Here is a 19,232-nt window from a genome sequence, read left to right as displayed (position 1 = left end):
TTTAGCACATTACAGGATTTCCATACATTGCACGTTTGACAGACAATTTCACAATAATATCATGAGTTACTGTCTCCTCACGTTTATATAAGATGAAATCAGTTATTATATTTAGAAACACGACAACTGTGGGTCAGATACGTTATTTTTATTCCAAAAATTACAGATTAAAAGAAAGTTTATTAAGAAATTTGAGTTTTAGGAATGACCTACAGCACTGCAACTGTTTCAACTGTCAAACTTTTTCACAACAAATCAGGAATTATACAATGGAAGGAAACAAAAAAGAAACGTTCATGGTAAGATCATTTTTTTTAATGACTTCTTGACTTAAAATTGAAGTTTTGTTTAGTGATTATAGAACGTTGAAGGCCAGAAGAATAAATTGACAATTCATACATGATTAAATTTGTTTTTAAGTTTTACTTTTAGATTTGTATAACTATTACTTTAATATTAATAACAGTGGATATAAAAGTCTACTAGTGTTTTCACAAAAAAAGATATATAGGCTCCTGCGTAAATATAAAGGTAATTAAATATATAAACATTCCTATGATGTTAGTTACACCACTGATTATCATTCCTGAGGGGTAGGGTGTCCAAACTGATATACTGCCACCTGTGCTCCTAAGGTCACAGGTTTGATCCTTGGTAACACTTTCAGTGCTTCCCACGTACCTTAAAGTTGTACTGGTAAGAAAGTCAGGTAAAACTCGCTTCATATCCTCAAGGTTATGAAAAGATTTTTCTGAGCTCTGTCTCAAATCTTATGCAGGATTTTCATTGGTCAGTGATCAATCTGTGCTGATATCTGCCCAATCAAGCCTAGATCTTTGCTGAGCTGAGGAAATTGGTCCCATTACATCTTATGTAAAGATATTCTCAGTTTACGTAAGTTGAATACAGTATTCAGGAATCATTCATTATTTATCAAACTTTTGTTCAAACAGATAGCAGGTCTTGGAAACCATGACTATCCGGGGACAAGGCACAGTGTAGGAATGCAGTTTGTCAATAGGCTTGCTAAATTTCTTGACATGAATTTTACAAAGAATCGAGACTGTGTTGGCTTTGTTGGAGAAAAAGAATTGAAACATATAAATCTTGTGCTACTGAAACCAAAACAGCCCATGAATATAAATGGACCAAGTGTTTATAAAACAGGTAAGTCTACATAATATCAACTTTCATTTACATGTAGTAAGTAAATCATCTACAGTTCTGTTATATTGAAAATATTTAAGAGGTTACTGAGTCCAAACTGTGTTAGAAGTCATCTACATTTTATATAACAATATCACATAACCATGTCTGTAATGGTCAGTTTCAAGTCTGATAGCAAGAAATTCCTTTATATGAACCCTGCTTGTATCTTGATACTGTTTAACATGTGATCTCATACCAGTATTGATAATTTAATTTTCAGTAGCTGAAAATGTACAAAAACAATTCAAATGTACACTTTGTAAATTTTATGCCAAACAGATTATAAATGCAGATTACATTTTTAGTTTTTGCTTATGGAAACATTTTACTAGAAATTATGCCCAAGAAAACAACAGCTTGGCACTGACTGGATATTAAATTTAACATTGTGCTGAGTGATTTTGTTTTGAATATATAATAATTATATTTGTTACCTATTGAAATTGTAAGAAAATGTGATTCTTCAGTGAAATCATAAAAAATTTCATGAAAATATAACAAAAGATTCATGACTATCAGTAAAGTGTTATGAAAGCTTGTATCTACATGTAAATTATATTAGTAAAACTGTGTCCTAATTCTGGGTGCTTAAGTTTTGAAGAAATTTAATGGTTACTCTTGAAATTAAAATTTGTTCTGTTTATTTCAGCTAAAAAACATAATGTGCCAGTATCAAACATATTCATTGTGCATGATGACCTTCAAAAAAAGGTTGGCAAAGTTACAATAAAGGAAGACGGAAGTCCTTTGTGAGTTTATGCCACTCTTTTGTGGTTTGATTTTTTTTATTCATATACCGGTATATGTTTATAAATATTTGTTTAGTATAGTATTGTTTAGTGTCTTTTTAATGTATCAAGTAACATATATGATAAAAGCTTTGAAGCTGCATACCACAAGATTTAGGCTTTTTTTATGATACTTTAGAAAACGCCCTTGTCCATCACCAGAAATAAGAATGCATTCTCCAATCCAAAATGTTTTTTTTTCCATAAAAAAAACTCCCAACCCAGCACTCCAAAAATATGAAGCTGTTTAAACTTTGGAGAAAAATTGAACTGTTTTCATGGTTCTTAAAAAAAAGTGACATGTTATTATATATTAAACACATTTTAATAAAAACTTACAACAAGTCATGTATTAGGTAGTTTTCCACATTTAAAATTTCTCAAATTTCCAACAATGTTTAATATTTTTCTTTTCCCAATTAATGCTAAGGGCATTTCCCAAAAATTCCTGAAATAGGCCCTGTCCATGTATTTATTAGATAATGGATTATTCAAGGGGTTTAACCGACTATTTATGAGAGGTATTTATTACATTGCAGATAATATTGTTACATTAGTGCAGTAATTAACAGGTTAAGTCCTTCTAAATTTAATATGAGTTATTCAGTTATTGCACTAAGGTTACAAATTATAATTATTAGGAGGGTAAAGCATTATGTCATTATTACATTATGTCTTTAAATTAAATAGTGGATAATGCAAGGGAGGTGATTCTATATTTATAATTAGTACATGTACTTGATGATATTAGGAATAATTATATAGAGGATATTTGTTTGTTTTGCATGTAAGATTGAAATATAATTTCACTGAGTGAACACCAGATGCAATATTTTCACGAGTGGCGTAGCCACGATTGAAAATAGAATAGCTGGTGTTCACGAATAAAATATATTTCAATCTTATATGTAAAACAAATAAATTTTCTTTTTATTTCATGCTTTTTAAGTGATTTTAAGTATTTTTTACTGATTTTGCCGTGTTATGTCGCGCATTCTCCTTTGTGACGTCATCACATCATCAATTTTGAAATATAGTTCTGTTAAATTTCTCTAATTTTGTTACATTTTTAACATGATGTATGGTTACAACGACTTTCTTTTCCTAAAGAAGCAAAATTTAGGTATGACGACATTTATTTCTGCCTGTTATTCCATTTAGTAATGATTTTCTTTTCATCTGCATTCAGATATAGTCCGGCTACAGTAAATTATATTTTATAAATTTCACTAGTGGTTTATCAGAATATAATCATCTGATATTTACAATAAAACACTGGAAAGCATGAAATTAAATGAAATGTTACTGTTTCTACATGATTATATAAGGGGAAAAACTCTATATGTAATGAATTTCATATATAATGCAAGGGGAACAACTCTGTGCATTTCTAATAAATATTTGATAATTACAGGAAATAACTTCTCAATTTAGTGGTATAGCAGTTTATTTTTGTAGTTTAGATTTAAAAATAATTTAGTACGTAACAAAGTTATTTAAAAGAATTATTCTTAACATTCGAAGTTAAAACTTTTTTTTTCTAATTTCAGGGGACATAATGGAGTGAAATCTGTTATTCAGTCATTTAAAACTGATGTAAGTACATCTGTATTGTATTATAAACATTTTGAAATTGTAACACAAAGATGCATTTGCATTTGAAAAAAAAAATCTGGCTCTTTGTTGGATTCGAGTTTGAGTCTCTTTGCACTCAAACACAGTGAAAAATAATACTTTATATCACCGAAACAGAGGCCATAAACTGTAAGCAAGGTTCAGAGGTTGTGTTAATAGTTATTAATCCTCTACTGGTTTAAGCTGTGAAATTTGCATTAACTTTTTTTATGAAATAATAACCTACAGTTTAAATGCACCTATCTGCCCCTTTGTGAATTCTTCAAAGGAGCATGCCTCTTGAACATTCCCAGTGTAGATTAAAGCAGCATGCCTCAAGATTCATGCTAATTTTCATGAAAATTTTGAAAATGTATTTAAAAAAGACAATCATATAATTGTGAAGTAAACAAAGAATTGCATTTTCACATTGCAAACAACAATTATAATTCAAGCAAATTACCAAAAAGTAAATATGCAAAATTAGTTTTTACTGTGTTAATCACAAAGTGGAAATACAGTTTGATTTTCTTGAAATATTTTGGCACCACTTATCTGGAGGCATAGAAAAATGTTGAAACATTTTATGTTAGTAGTTTACAGGTATTGCTACCCTAAACTGCATGTTAAGCAAAAAATTTTTAAATTTTTTTTTTTTTTAAAAAAAATTTAAAAACAAAATTTTTTTTTTTCCCCCCACCTTTTTTTTTTAAAATTTTTTTGTTTTCATTCAAAAATGGAAATTTAAACCTTCAGAAAAAAAGTTTTTTTTTTCTTCCCCTTTTTTTAATTAAATAAATCTTTGAATTTTCCCCCAAAAATGGTTTTTTAAAAAACCCCCCTTTTTCATAAATTTTGGGAAGCTAAAAAACCTTCCGGAGGTTAAAAATTTTGAAAAATTTTTGAAAAGGAAAACCAGGGTTTTCCGGAAAAAAAAACCTTTGGTTTAAAAATTATTTTAATTTTTTTTTTTTCCTTAAATTACCAAAAATTTTTTAAAAAACCCCGAAAAAAAAAGAAAAAGGAACAAAAAATTTAAAACCGGAGGCTTAAATTACCAAACCAGGGAAAAAAATGGGTTCGGGTTTTCGGCCTAAACGTATTGGACCCCAATTTGGACAGTCCGGTGCACAGATATTCAGTGCAATAGAAGACAGTGAGGACAGTGACGATTCTAGTCAGTTTAGTGACAGTACATTTAAAGACAATGATGTGACTTAAATGAATTGATTGAATTAGATATTATTATAATTTTTATGTTAAAAAAAGGCAGGGTTTCCCCAATTTTTGTGCTTTTTTTCAAAAAAAATTAAAAACAATTTTGGTTGTAAAAAAATTTTAGTTTAAACAAAATTTTAAAAGTTAGTTTTGCAAAACAATTCTTGCAATTTTAAAAATTAACCCAACTTTCGAGCCCACACCCTGGAACCAACCAGAAACGGGTGCCAAAAATAAACATGGTCATAAAACCCCCCGGAATTTTAGGGCTCGAATCAAAAAACCCCGGGGTTAAAGGGCGGGACCCCTTTAAACCCAAAAGGGTACCACCCCCCTTGGGGGAAAAATTTTTTGTCAATGTGTAACAAAAGTGAATCAACTTGGTGGCATGGTGATGAAAATAGTAGATTCTGTCATATTTTGTTTAAAACATAGAAATGGAAACTTGACAACTAATTCTATGGTGATTTAAGAACAATTTATTTCTGGTGATTTTAAAACATTTTTATGTCAGGGCATTCTATTTTCCTTTTTCAATGTTATAGTGTTCAGATATTAGTGATTCAGTTACATCTTTATATATAATTATACTTTACATGATAAAAAGAAAAACAATAGATATTATAGTTTGTAACAGAATTTATTTTGGAGAAAATTTCATGTGAAATTGGATGAAAGTATTAATTTTATCCATTGCTTACATATGAAAAAAAAAACTTTTTAAAGCAGTAAATCCTTTTCTTTGGTATTTCAGTCTAATAATAACATTTCCCCAGGAATGACATATACTCAAGTCTGGAAGTAATATTCTTATTCAGTAATGACATTTTCTCTAGTCTAATAACAACATTTTCCCAGGTATGACATTAACTGTAGTCCTGTAGTAACATTTTCTTACAGTAATGACATTCAATCCAGTCCTATGCTTACATTTTTCTCCTGCAATGACATTTATTCCATTTCAATGGTGTCATTTTCCCAGAAATGACATTTACTCCAGGAATAATTTCCTAAATCACTAATAACTTACCAATTCAAGAGCATGTTATAATAAAATTATAAAATGGAAAAAAAACAACCAAGTCATTTTTGTACTTTATTTATTTGAAGCATACATTACTGTATACTTTAAGAATAATCATACAACAATAAGACAATAACTAAAAATAGAAACATGAATTTGAATAGCAATCTTACATGATTAAAAATTACTTAAAAAAAAATTTCATATATCACAGTAAACAAATCTGTGTCATTCAGTGTAACAAACCTATCAATCATTTGAGCCGCGTCATGACAAAACCAACATAATTGGTTTGCGACCAGCATGGATCCAGACCAGCCTGCGCATCCGCGCAGTCTGATCAGGATCCATGCTGTTCGCTTACAAACCCTATAACAAGAAAAGAAACTGATGGCAAAAAGCATGGATCCTGATCAGACTGTGCGGATGCGCAGGCTGGTCTGGATCCATGCTGATCATAAACCCATTATGTTGGTTTTGTCATGACACGGCTCAATTATTTATGGAATTAACTCAATGCAATGTTGGAGCAATCCCTCTAGACGCTTGATGAAATCATGATCACAAAATAGACAAATATCGGGTTTTTTTTCCACTGATTCTTACATTTTTCATTCATCGTCTTATATAAATCAGTGTGAAGAGATGAATTGGATGTTTTAAAGAGCTATTCCGTTGGGTGAAAAGGCGAGATTTTGGCATTTAATCATTCAAGTGCCTTGTTCGGTATATACCGGAAAACAGTATTTACTGTGGTGCTCCAACACTTTTTTAGTTTAACTCATTATTTATATCTATGAGTGATAAATTTATAAATTTCTATTTTCTTTAGAAAAAATAAGAAACAGTGCATTATTTTGTATTAATTGTCAAATTCACAAATCTGTTTAAAAAAAGATGCATAGCAAGTTACAACAGAATCTTTCTTTTTTTAAATTATAACAATTTTAAAACATATCAACACATTTTCATTTATCTCTTTAGAATTTCTGACTGTAAATGAACGATAACTCTTTTTCTAAGAAAAAGGATTATAGTTCATTTACTCTTTTACAAATCCAACAATTATTTTCTCTATCGAGTGCTATTGAAAGCACTTTTTTTAAGAACAAGATGTGAAAAATAGAAATAACAAGTGACATGTGTATTTTACAGTAGAACAAAAATTGTACAAGCATCATATTCTTCTTCTATACACCAAATCTTATAACATTAGTCAACATTTGATTTACTTAAAACATCGAGTGTCACAAAATCAAACATATACAATCATGCTACTTGTGAATTAGGGTATTTATTTGACCATTACTCTGTTCCTTTTGTATGATTAACTTCTTGAATTTTGAACTTTTAGAAATACTCGTGCATTTGTTTTTGGGGATGTTCAACTTAAATATCAAAATATAATGTACTTAAAAAAATGATGCTTCAACACTCTCAAGTCTTGTCAGTATCTACATCTACACTGATATTTTTTTATACATTTTCGTGTTTTATACTTGTTTAGATTCTAATATGGAATCACACCCTGTAAAGTATAGGGAACTTCAATATCCAGATTTATTTTAGTAAAATAAAACATTCAACAGTAAAATCTCATCAGATTTTAAAAAAGTGTATACTAAACTGTCTCTACATTGGCAGTTTACACCATTTTTCACAATGTTAAAGGGCAAAAGTCATGTTATATGTGATCACCTTAGTGCAATAACTGGTTAACTCCTATAACATATAGAAGGACTTAACCCATTTCTGCACTAAGGTGACTTTGTAGTTCCACCTCTCATTCATATGATACTGATAGGTTTAGATAAATACAGATTTTTCACAATTTTCTCTAACAAATATCACAGATGCTTTATCCATACAAACAAACATTTATATCTTTGAATAAATAAAATTTTGCATGTGACAGTTTTCAGTTTAAATGCAAAACTGCATATTCAATTTAACCAGTTTGGCAATGTGTAAATTTTTTTCCTTGAATCTATAAAACTTATATTCAAACAGACATTTCTTAAGTTAAACACATTTCATGACTTATATTACCATCTGCTCAGCTTCCGAGAAAATATCACTGTTTTCTTTGACTTTTATCTACTAAAAAACTCTTTTTTTTTACCAATTTTATTTAGCAGATACATGTATATGAGGCTCCGTGCCTTCAAATACTCACATCTTATGTAACTGCAGCCAAAACATTGTATTTTAAAAGTGTTGTAAAGGTTTAATTTGTCTTTTGCAATCACATAACTTTCCCCGCCATTTTTCTAGTCGGAGTAATGGGTCCTAGTAATAATGGGGATGCTCTGGATCGCTCAGGTGGTTGCAGGTCATGAAGAACTGCTTCCTGTGTTGAAGCTGGTGCCCGGCTTAATAACTGGTCTGCATAGAACATTGCCTGAAACCAGATTTTAAAAAAATGCCAATACAGAGAATATTTAAACTTGTGTTACAGTATGCTAAATAGAAAACAAAAAACAAAACAAAAAACATACATACATCATATTGAATGCTAATCATAAACAAAAGCTTTGTTCAAACAAAAATCTCTCTAAATGTGAAAATTTCCCAAAAGTAGAAATCATGAAAAATATATACATATAAATATATAGGAGCATAGACAGTTTGACTGGATCTTTAGCTGTTTTGTGGACCTACATTATTTTATCTTAAGAGCACAATCATTCTGTTTGAAAAAAAAATCAAATTATTTTACCTTAGAAGAAATTTTAAATTTCTTTACCTTAGGAGAACTGAAATTTTGACGGAAATGTATATCTTTACCTAAGGAGCACCAAATGTTTTAACGGAAATACATTGACTTTACCAAGAAGCACAAGGGTTATGATGGAATAACATTACTTTACCTTAGGAGCACTGACAGTTTGAACACCAACAGATCTACATAGAACCTTCCTCAGTCCGCCAAGCCGAGTAGTCGCTGACAGAACTCTCATTTTATCCATACTGGTTGGTATAGGTTGTTTGGGTCTGGGTATCAAACCAAGGTCACCCAGCTGATAGTGAGCAAGAGTACCTGGACCGGACACCACCGGAAGCTCCCTTTAATAATGTATAAAATGTCTAGTTTTGAAACAAATATAAAAAGGTGCAAAAAAAATATAGAAATAATTTTAGAAAGAATGGGATTCTTATAATATGATGTAAAACTGGTGTTTTAAATTTTAAAGGGCACAAGAAATACAAGCATGTATAAAAGTGTATAAATAGGTTTTACATTTATGTCCTTTTGCTATTGTACAAGGAATGATTTCAATAGCGATATTTTCATTAAACATGAATAAAATTCTACAGAAATATTGCTTTGTTTGAAATAAGCAGAAATAAATTAAAACAAGAGGGCCATGATGGCCCTGAAGGTCGCTCACCTGTATATAGGCCCCCCTCAACCCCCCCCCCCCCCCAACGTTGCCAGGGCCAATTTAACCCAAGGGCTTTTATTTGCACAAACTTGGTAGACACCCATAAGAAGATGTTTCATGCTAAACATCTAAGCTCTAGCTCATTGGGCTTTTTAAAAGAAGATTTTTTTTAAGTTTTTACTATACACATATTAGTTAAAAACAATGACACCCCTGGGGCCGGGCCAGTTTTGACCCCAGGGCTTTTATTTGAACAAACTTTGTAGACACTTACTAGAAGATGTTTCATGCTTAATATCTAAACTCTAGCTATTTGGGTTTTTTTCAAAGAAGATTTTTTAAGTTTTTGCTATACACATATAAGGAAAATCAATGACCCCCCGGGGCGGTGCCAATTTTGACCCCAGGGCTTTTATTTGAACAAACTTGGTAGACACCTATTACAACATGTTTGATGCTAAATATCTTAGCCATAGCTCTTTGAGTTCTTTAAAAGAAGATTTTTTAAGTTTTTACTATATGCATATAGGGAAAATCAATGACCCCCCGGGGCGGGGCCAATTTTGACCCCAGGGCTTTTATTTGAACAAACTTGGTAGACACTTATTAGAACATGTTTCATTCTAAATATCTTAGCTCTAACTCTTTTGGTTCTTTAAAAGAAGATTTTTTAAGTTTTTACTATATGCATATAGGGAAAATCAATGACCCCCCGGGGCGGGGCCAATTTTGACCCCAGGGCTTTTATTTGAACAAACTTGGTAGACACTTATTAGAACATTTTTCATGCTAAATATCTTAGCTCTAACTCTTTTGGTTCTTTAAAAGAGGATTTTTTAAGTTTTTACTATATGCATATAGGGAAAATCAATGACCCACTGGGGCGGGGCCAATTTTTGACCCCAGGGCTTTTATTTAAACAAACTTGGTAGACACCTATTAGAACATGTTGATGCTCAATATCTTAGCCATAGCTCTTTGAGTCTTTTAAAAGAAGATTTTTTAAGTTTTTACTATATGCATATAGGGAAAATCAATGACCCCCGGGGCGGGCCAATTTGACCCCAGGGCTTTTATTTGAACAAACTTGGTAGACACCCATTAGAACATGTTTCATGCTAAATATCTTAGCTCTAGCTCTTTGGGTTCTTTAAAAAGAAGATTTTTTTTAAGTTTTTACTATATGCATATAGGGAAAATCAATGACCCCCCCGGGGCGGGCCAATTTTGACCCCAGGGCTTTTATTTGAACAAAACTTGGTAGACACTCACTAGAAGATGTTTCATGCCAAATATCTAAGCTCTAGCTCTTATGGTTTTTAAAAAGAAGATATTTAAAGTTTTTTTCTTTCGGTTGCCATGGCAACCAGAGTTCTGCATGGAATTAAATTCTTTGAACAATTTTTAAAGGTGAACCACCAAGGAACATTCCTGTGAAGTTTGGATGAAATTGGCTTAGTGGTTTATGAGGAGATGTCATTTAAAGTAAAAGTTTACGGACGGACGACGGACGGACGGACGACGGACGGACGCCGGACGAAAAGCGATCACAAAAGCTCACCCTGTCACTTTGTGACAGGTGAGCTAAAAAGGCTCTATTGTCATTGTACATCTTTATTTACTTTTGGCTTTAGTTTTGGCGGAACTAATTAATTTTAGCGAGCCCTGACACTTCATTATTGATAAGATGTATCATTCTAAGAAAGACACCATTTATGGATTCAACTGAAATGATATTTTTCATAAAAGTCTTAAAGTTACATTAAATAAATTTCATAAAAAAAAGAAATAGGGATATTTCATTAATAAATTGGGTTTCATATCGACTCCAGATCTTATTTTGGTGTCCAGGCAACCAAAATGAGTTTAATGAGCATACAAATGTGCAACCTCATGGTGGCGAATTCGGAAGTACAATTTCTGTTTGCATGAGAAACTCCGCCTTCAGATCATCCGTACATCAATATTAAATCAACAAACATGACTATAAGAAGCAGTCCTAATTTAACGGTATATTTCCGCATTGTAACGGATATTTTTGATACAAATTTAATCTTTTTTTATGAGATGATTTCTTTTTTCTGAACCACAGGCCTAGTGCACCGTGAAGCTTAAAACAGTAAAAGGTGTGTTGCACAAGAAATCTTATATTTGCTGTGTTCCGGATAGCAACTATAACTCCGTGACGTAGCGCATACACGAGCTGATTATAGTCCTCATTTGCATGTTAAAATTCGTGTACGAACTTTAGTGTTACCGTGGGGTTTTCCATTTAAAATCCTGATTTATGAACAGTATTTGATGAGATTTATAACGATACTGTTAAAAAGGTTAATGAAACTGTAGAATGCTTGGTTTTTAGGCCGACGGCAAAAATATTTTAACATATTTATTTAATGTAACTTTAAGGCTGAAATGTAAATATGGATACGTAACCTGTATAATTATTTTGATATAAACTAAATAATATACAGAAAACATACCCTTTTCTAATGCCCTGTTTTCCTGGCATCTCACCAGCACTTTTCTTCCTGACTACAAACTGTTTCCCTATCTCACCAGGCTGTGGCCCAACACCGATGGCCGCCGCACTGTTGAGAAGTATGAGAAGATATTCCAGCATATTGTCTCGACGTTCCACTTCATTCATGTCACTCTCATCATAAGTGTCGGGATCATCTTTCTAAAAAAATTTTTTAAATTGACGATCAAATATTTGTGCAAATTTAAACGTCATACATGTATACCAATATATCAGACTTGAAAGACATTACAATTATAAATCTTATAATTACCCTTTATTACTTGCTAAATATTTATAACTTCGGACAGTAATGGGAAGTTTTGTTTTTTTAATGCCTTTGAAATGTAAATGAAATTTAACGTGGATGCGTTATTGTTTGATATCTGTCCGCTCAATTTTGTTGAAGACTTATTTGTTGTATTACATATTTCTGCTCTATGTAATTTTATTACTGCTGACATGACCACCAAATCATGTTATATTATAAAATAATGCACTGATAATGATACTCATAATATTATGTACAAGTAAGTATCAGGAAAATTTCATAACTAATCTTACTCTAAGTGCCATTTTAAGAGCCCCTGCAGCATCCTTCAACACTCGTTCCAGTTTCTTCCTATTTTTCACCTCTGTTGTTACTTTATCAGTTTCTGTTCTCAGTTCAAATTCGAGGTTGTCATTGTCTTTGTTAATACGATCAATCTCTTCCCTGTAAAGTATTAAATCATAATTTTAATAATCAGATAACACATAGTTTATTTTACTTGATTTCTTTTTCCAGAAAATTTGAACAGTTTTGGTAATTCAGGCATATTTGCAAGATTCCGGCCCTTTCATACTTCAAATTCAGGAACTCAGGAACTTCAAACACAAAAGTATGGGTAAAGCATTGCAGTTATGACTTACACACTTAAAATTCATATTACATATGTCAACAAGTATGATACAAGTTTTTTTACCATTTCATTTGTATTTGATTATGCAAAATGTGAGTTAAATCATCTTTTATTACAGGAATGAATTTTGCTGATGATAATAATGAGGGAAATTATCAAGTTTACTACATGTATATTGTTACTATCATAACATACTGATTGTACAATTATAACATAGTGTTATTCTATTTGTGCCGAAATCTTATATAGATAAATTTTAAAGTATCAATATAGCCATCTGAATTTCTGGTAAACGAAAGTTGCTTTATTTTTTTTTTTAAAGAACACGGCAAAAACTTTTATAACATACTTCATAGATTCTGTCTGTGATCGAAGCATCTCGGTCTCTGACATCACTTCCTGATACTCTTGTTCCCTCAGTTCAAACTCCTCTATCATAGCTTCCTGGTTCCGGCATTTCTCCGTTAACATCTTTATTATCTGGATAACAACAGAATAAGGAATCATTAATCACCACAAAAGAATCCTTAACCTACTGAATTTCTTAAATGAACTTGTTCCACCTTCTATGTTGGAACTAACCATATTCAATAATGGGGATACCATGATGAAAATTTAAAGTCATCAGATGTTTAATGGTTTACCATTTTATTTCTAATCTTCAATCAGTTAACAGTCCAAAGATGATAAATATAACTACCTATGCCCCTATCAAAATTAAGGGCCATGACTCGTCCGCATTATTCTACAATTATTTAGTCTCTTTTGGTAAATAATTTGAATTATAAGAATTCAAACATTCAATTTTCTCAATTTGAATTAAAAGACAATTACAGGGAGGTTTATTTTGTGTACTACAAGTGCTATTAGAAAGTTCAGAAATTCTAATACAATTATCTTTTAGACAAAAGATATTTTATTTATGCAATAGATTATGAGCTTTTCAAATTCTTTTGCTTATTTTTTTTTACAGTTATCATCTTCTAAATTCATACTATGAAAATTTTAAATATATATTCTATTATACAGTTTTCATTCTGCATATAAGTCTTATATCAAACTGTCACATATGACTTTTACACTTATAATATTTTATTTGCAACTGCATTTTTTTTTTCGCACAAAAAAATGATTATGCATTTACCTTTTGATTACTGTGATTTTTCTTGAGAATTTCTTTTTCATTTTCTTCCAGCATCTCAATCTTTTGTCTCTGCTCTTTATTCTTCTTCCGTAGTTCATCATTCTCCGCAATTAACTCTGTTGTTTTATCAGACATTTTATCTAGTTGAGCGTTTATAGAAACATTGTCTCTGATTGTACGTTTTGTCGTCTCTGCCATCTGCTTGTTTGAAACTTTCCTGAACTCCGAAGCTACCTGATTCACTCTATTCACCATTTTTTTCTTGAGCCTGAAAATTTTTTTTATTCAATTTAAGAATAATTCAGAGTTAAGGGAAAACAAAAAATTGAAAAATAGACGATTTCCTTCCTCTGAACCAAATTTTTGGGATGATGGCAAAAAAAAATTTTGTTTCTTAATCTATAGTATTGGGTTAAAAAATCTAGGGGGTTAGACAAAGATAAATGAAAAAATTGTTTGAATATTAAAGGATTTTAAAAGGGGGAATATTTTAAATTTTAAAATTTTTTTGTATTTCAGTGTGTACGATTGACATAAGGTTTATACATATAGCAGTGAAATCAGAAAAAATTCTTGAACATTTTTTGTAACCTTGCTCATTTCTTGGAACTGCGGCACATAAACAGTAATATAACCATACAAAGTTAACATTTCTGGGGATAAAGTAATGATCAAATTCTTATTATAATTGTGCACAGCAATCTGAACATACTTTAATTAAAACACTTGTGAAAATTTTCTCCTTCTTTCATTGCATTATCATATTTTGAAAAAAAATTATTAAAACTGTATTTTATTATTCAAATTCCTGACATACATGTACTTTGTAATCATACAAAAATATATCTAAAGCTTAAAGAAAAAATTACCAAAAATAGCACAAAATATGCAAAAATAGCCTTTACTAATGTAAGCTACGCAGTAGAAATATCATTATAAGGTGATATATACTGCAAAATTAGTCATTAATTGTGAATATTTTTACTTTCCTTACAGTCATAGTACATTTTTCTTAAGGTTTGTTAAAAAAAATTCTTGAAACATTTTGGCTCATCTGGAGGCATGCAGCTTTAAATGATCTCTGCACAATACTTACATATCTTTATCAATGACTTGTTTTCTCTCTAGTCTGTATATTTCATCTTTGTGTTCCTGTTCCTTCTGTGCTAGCTCCGCTTCCATCATGGCAAATTTGTTCATAAGGTCCTCCTTCTGTACCTTAAACTCCTCCAGGGAAGCCAGTTTACCATCTGATCAGAAAAGAAAATTAAATGAATAACACATTTTTTATAAGTCCTGATAATAGTAGCATGTAAACTGAATGTTGAAAATCTGTTATTTTCTATGACAGCATTGATTTATAAACATAATTTAATACTTTGTTTGTTCAAAGGTACAATTGCCAACCAGTCCTTATTTTTTTTTCTGACTCATTTTTCTCCAAACTTATAAAAAGATGTAAAAATGCGTGTATTACCTCAAAACTATAATGTGCCCACTCATTGAAAGAATGATGTGAGAAAGAGAGAGAAAAGAAAACTTACTTAAGATCATATTTTCCGAGGTAAGCTGGTCCTTAGTTTCTTGGAACTCATTTCTGAGTTTCACTAGTTCAGACTCGTACTGCTCTTTCTCAGCATCTTTAGCTTGTTGAAGACCAATGAGGCGATCATTGAGGTCAGCTATGTCATCAGCTGTAAAGAAAACATTTATTTTCATGCATTAATTTGCTGTTATAATTCATAAATCATCAACTAGTTATGGCATGCATTAATTTGCTTTAATTATTTATAAATTACCAACTGGCTATGGCACTGCAGTAGAAAGTTACGAACAGGAGATTTTTGCTTTTTCTGAATCAAATTGTAAAGGGAAAACATATTTTCAAAAACTATTTTTTTTTGTGCATTATCTTCATTGTTCAAAATGGCATTATAAAGATCTACAAATTATTAATGTTTTTAAATTCAAACTCATAAATATGATATTTTGGAACATAATTGTTAAAATTGCATGTTGAAATACATTTGTTAATAACATACTTCTCTGTTCCACTTGTTTTTTCCAGAAGGCCACAATCTCCTTCTTGTCTTTGGCCATCTGCTCAAATTTTTCTTGAAACTGTCCATTGGCCACCTCAAGTTCATCACACTTCTTTTGATATCTACAATGGTAAATTTTGTTTGTATCAAAACAGAAATTGAGATAAGAAAATTGCTTTTGTATAAAACAATAATAGAAAAATCTCTGTGTTGACAAATAGAAATATAACAACAAAATTAAGTCATAGTTCAGTCATTGAATTTAAGATTTTGAATTTACTGGATCGAATTCCAGTTTTGAATTTATTCTACTATATATTTAACTAAATTTTCTGAAAATTTACACTGGCCCAAACTAATTTTCACTGGCCAATTGGGCCAATGGGCCAGTGCTAAATTCGATGACTGATAGTTATTTGTTTCCATTTGTTAGAGCAAGTTTAAAAAGAATCTTAATATAATGTAACTTAAACAAGAGGGCCATGATGGCCCTAGATCGCTCACCTGAATTATCAAACTCATCCAAACAATTACCTAGACAAGCATTCTGACCAAGTCTCATGACAGGTGAGTCAAAAATGTGACCACTACAGTGTTAACAAGGATTATCCATATTTGAGCAGTGCGACCTAGTTTTTTACCCAGGTGACACATATTCAAACTTGACCTAGAAATCATCAAAACAAACTTTCAGACCAATTTCCAGGATACTTGGATCAAAACAGTAGCAACTAGAGTGTTAACAAGATTTTTCTATATTTAGCTCCGGTGACCTAGTTTCACATGCGATTTCGAACTCATCCAAGCAATTACCTAGACAAATCCTGACCAAGTTTGATGATAATTGAGTCGAAAATGTGACCACTAGAATGTTAACAAGGTTTTTCCCATATTTGGGCGGTGTGACCTAGTTTTTTCATCCAAGATGACCCATGTTCGATCTTGACTTAGAAATCATCAAAACAAACTTTCAGACCAATTAACAGAATATTTGGATCACAACAGTAGCCACTAGAGTGTTAACAAGATTTTTTCTATTTTTAGCTCCTGTGACCTAGTTTTTTCATCCGAAATGTCCCATGTTCGATTTATTCCCAGCAATGACCTAGACAAGTTTCCTGACCAAGTTTGATGACAATTGAGTCAAAATTGTGACCACTAGAGTGTTAACAAGGTTTTTCTATTTTTAGCTCCTGTGACCTAGTTTTTCATCCGAGATGACCCATGTTCGAACTCATCCGAGCTATCACCTAGACAAGCATCTTGATCAAGTTTGATGATGATTGATGCAAAAATGTGACCGCTAAAGTGTTAACAAGGTTTTTCTATTTTTAGCTCTGGTGACCTACTTTTTCATCCGAGATGACCCATGTTCGAACTCATCCAAGCTATCAACTAGATAAGCATCCTGACCAAGTTTGATGATGATTGATGCAAAAATGTGACCACTAGAGTGTTCACAAGGTTTTTTCTATTTATAGCTCCGGTGACCTAGTTTTTCATCCGAGATGACCCATATTCGAACTCATCCGAGCTATTATCTAAACAAGCATCCTGACAAAGTTTGATGATGATTGGGTCAAAAAATGTGACCACTAGAGTGTTCACAAGGTTTTTCTATTTTTAGCTCCTGTGACCTAGTTTTTTCATCAGAGATGACCCATGTTCGAACTCATCCAAGCAATTGACTAGACAAGCATTCTGACCAAGTTTGATGATGATTGGTTCAAAAATGTGACCACTAGAGTGTTCACAAGGTTTTTTCTATTTATAGCTCCTGTGACCTACTTTTTCATCCGAGATGACCCATGTTCGAACTCATCCAAGCTATCACCTAGACAAACATCCTGACCAAGTTTGATGATGATTGGGTCAAAAATGTGACCTCTAGAGTGTTCACAAGGTTTTTCTATTTTTAGCTCTTGTGACCTAGTTTTTCATCCGAGATGACCCATGTTCGAACTCATCCGAGCTTTCAACTAGATAAGCATCCTGACCAAGTTTGATGATGATTGAGGCAAAAATGCGACCGCTAGAGTGTTCACAAGTAATTGTGGACGGCCAGACGGACGACGGACGACGGACGACGGACGACGGACATTCACCGATCCTAAAAGCTCACCCTGAGCAAGCTCAGGTGAGCTAAAAACTGATTGAACCTTTTACAAAACAATCACATTTATCTTGCAGTATGGGCCAAAAATATATTCCCATAAAACTTGGTGGTAGTGGGTATGACTATTTAAGACATTTTTTGCATTGAATTATCAATGTAAATTCATCTGACTGCGATGGAAAAATTGATCATTATAAATTACAAGAACAGATTTAGACGTTACTAGAATAATTATAGTATCACAGCTTGCATTTTATTGAAGATATTAATGTTATAGGGGTGATTTCTTGATTATTTCTGGGTGATACACATATGCTTTTGTGTTTTTCTACAAAAATGGACAAATATTTATTTCTTGTAAATTTTTAGAAAAGTTACATATCTGTCAGTCCTGATGTATTTAAAAGGAAATCAAATAAAAAGCAATAAAAGAATATATAGAATTCTGAACCTATCATTGACATTTTCAGTGTCAGTTCTAGTTGTGCGCCACCATTTTTAATGTAACTCAATAATAATAGGCAGGGTATTCCAAAAACAGGAACAATTGCAACTTTTCAGATTAAAATTAATCGTAGTGTTCCAAGTTAAAACGGAAGGGGTGCATGAAATACAGAATGACACCTTTAAATCAGAAAAATGAACCATTTTTTTAACCGACTTCCCCATTCATAGGCTATCTATCTTATAATCTACATCATAAATTCATACTGCTTCGAAATCGGAATCGATTACACTAAGCATGCGCGCTGTCTAGGAATGTCTGGCTTTGCCTAATTTCGTATTGAATCGACTAATGGCCAAGTTTTAGAATGATTGGCATCATAGGGAGAAAAACTTTCAAAATATTTGCATGGTGTTGTTAAATGCATAAAGTTAAAAATGGACTCAACTTTTATAGACAAATTGGACCAGAATATTTGTATATTTTGGACCAGAATATTTGTATATTTCAAACCTTGCAAGCCTATTTTCAAGATCCCGAATCTGAATAAGGAAGTATTCTTTCGACAGCTCATTGATATCTGGCCCCACTTTTGTTGGGGATCCTCTCGCTGATTTCTTTCCGCTCTTCTTCTTCTTTCCACTCTTTTTCTTTTTAGGCGGCATATTTTATCTTTTCAGATTAAACGATACTGCAGTATTGTTATAACAAACCTTATTCCAGCAATTCAGTTAATGCTGTACCGGCTAAGTAGCCAATAAAACCTATAATAATAATGTTTTGCAAATTATAGAACCGCCATATTGTAAACAATTTTTCCGGA

The 19,232-nt window shown here is 31.8% G+C and overlaps 2 protein-coding genes across 2 annotated transcripts; one reads left to right on the top strand and one right to left on the bottom strand.

Moving 5' to 3' along the window:
- Window position 1: 1 nt before the first annotated feature.
- LOC132748155 (peptidyl-tRNA hydrolase-like) lies at window positions 2-3,704 on the top strand. The gene is made up of 4 exons (XM_060737703.1): window positions 2-299; window positions 954-1,167; window positions 1,859-1,958; window positions 3,548-3,704. Exons 1-4 carry the CDS (start codon window positions 93-95, stop codon window positions 3,657-3,659), a joined length of 633 nt encoding a protein of 210 aa, XP_060593686.1. The 5' UTR covers window positions 2-92; the 3' UTR covers window positions 3,660-3,704.
- Window positions 3,705-5,912: 2,208 nt separating this feature from the next.
- Window positions 5,913-19,216, bottom strand: LOC132748151 (cilia- and flagella-associated protein 157-like). The gene is made up of 10 exons (XM_060737700.1): window positions 18,923-19,216; window positions 15,849-15,970; window positions 15,351-15,500; window positions 14,903-15,056; window positions 13,807-14,074; window positions 13,012-13,142; window positions 12,325-12,475; window positions 11,723-11,922; window positions 8,724-8,919; window positions 5,913-8,254 (listed from the first exon to the last, which is right to left on the bottom strand). Exons 1-10 carry the CDS (start codon window positions 19,072-19,074, stop codon window positions 8,099-8,101), a joined length of 1,680 nt encoding a protein of 559 aa, XP_060593683.1. The 5' UTR covers window positions 19,075-19,216; the 3' UTR covers window positions 5,913-8,098.
- Window positions 19,217-19,232: the final 16 nt, after the last annotated feature.

Source organism: Ruditapes philippinarum, unplaced genomic scaffold, assembly GCF_026571515.1.
Source record: "Ruditapes philippinarum isolate M1 unplaced genomic scaffold, ASM2657151v2 ctg1243_1_1_1_1, whole genome shotgun sequence".
Lineage (NCBI taxonomy): Eukaryota > Metazoa > Mollusca > Bivalvia > Venerida > Veneridae > Ruditapes > Ruditapes philippinarum.
This window is presented reverse-complemented; position numbering and strand designations above follow the sequence as displayed.

Coding starts and splice junctions, on each gene's coding strand:
- LOC132748155 (XM_060737703.1), top strand. CDS start 93: ATGAAATCAGTTATTATATTTAGAAACACGACAACTGTGGGTCAGATA. Junction 300..953: donor ACAAAAAAGAAACGTTCATG/GTAAGATCATTT, acceptor TTGTTCAAACAG/ATAGCAGGTCTTGGAAACCA. Junction 1,168..1,858: donor ACCAAGTGTTTATAAAACAG/GTAAGTCTACAT, acceptor TGTTTATTTCAG/CTAAAAAACATAATGTGCCA.
- LOC132748151 (XM_060737700.1), bottom strand. CDS start 19,074: ATGCCGCCTAAAAAGAAAAAGAGTGGAAAGAAGAAGAAGAGCGGAAAG. Junction 15,057..15,350: donor CTCGGAAAATATGATCTTAA/GTAAGTTTTCTT, acceptor TTTTCTGATCAG/ATGGTAAACTGGCTTCCCTG. Junction 8,255..8,723: donor AAACTGTCAGTGCTCCTAAG/GTAAAGTAATGT, acceptor ATCTGGTTTCAG/GCAATGTTCTATGCAGACCA.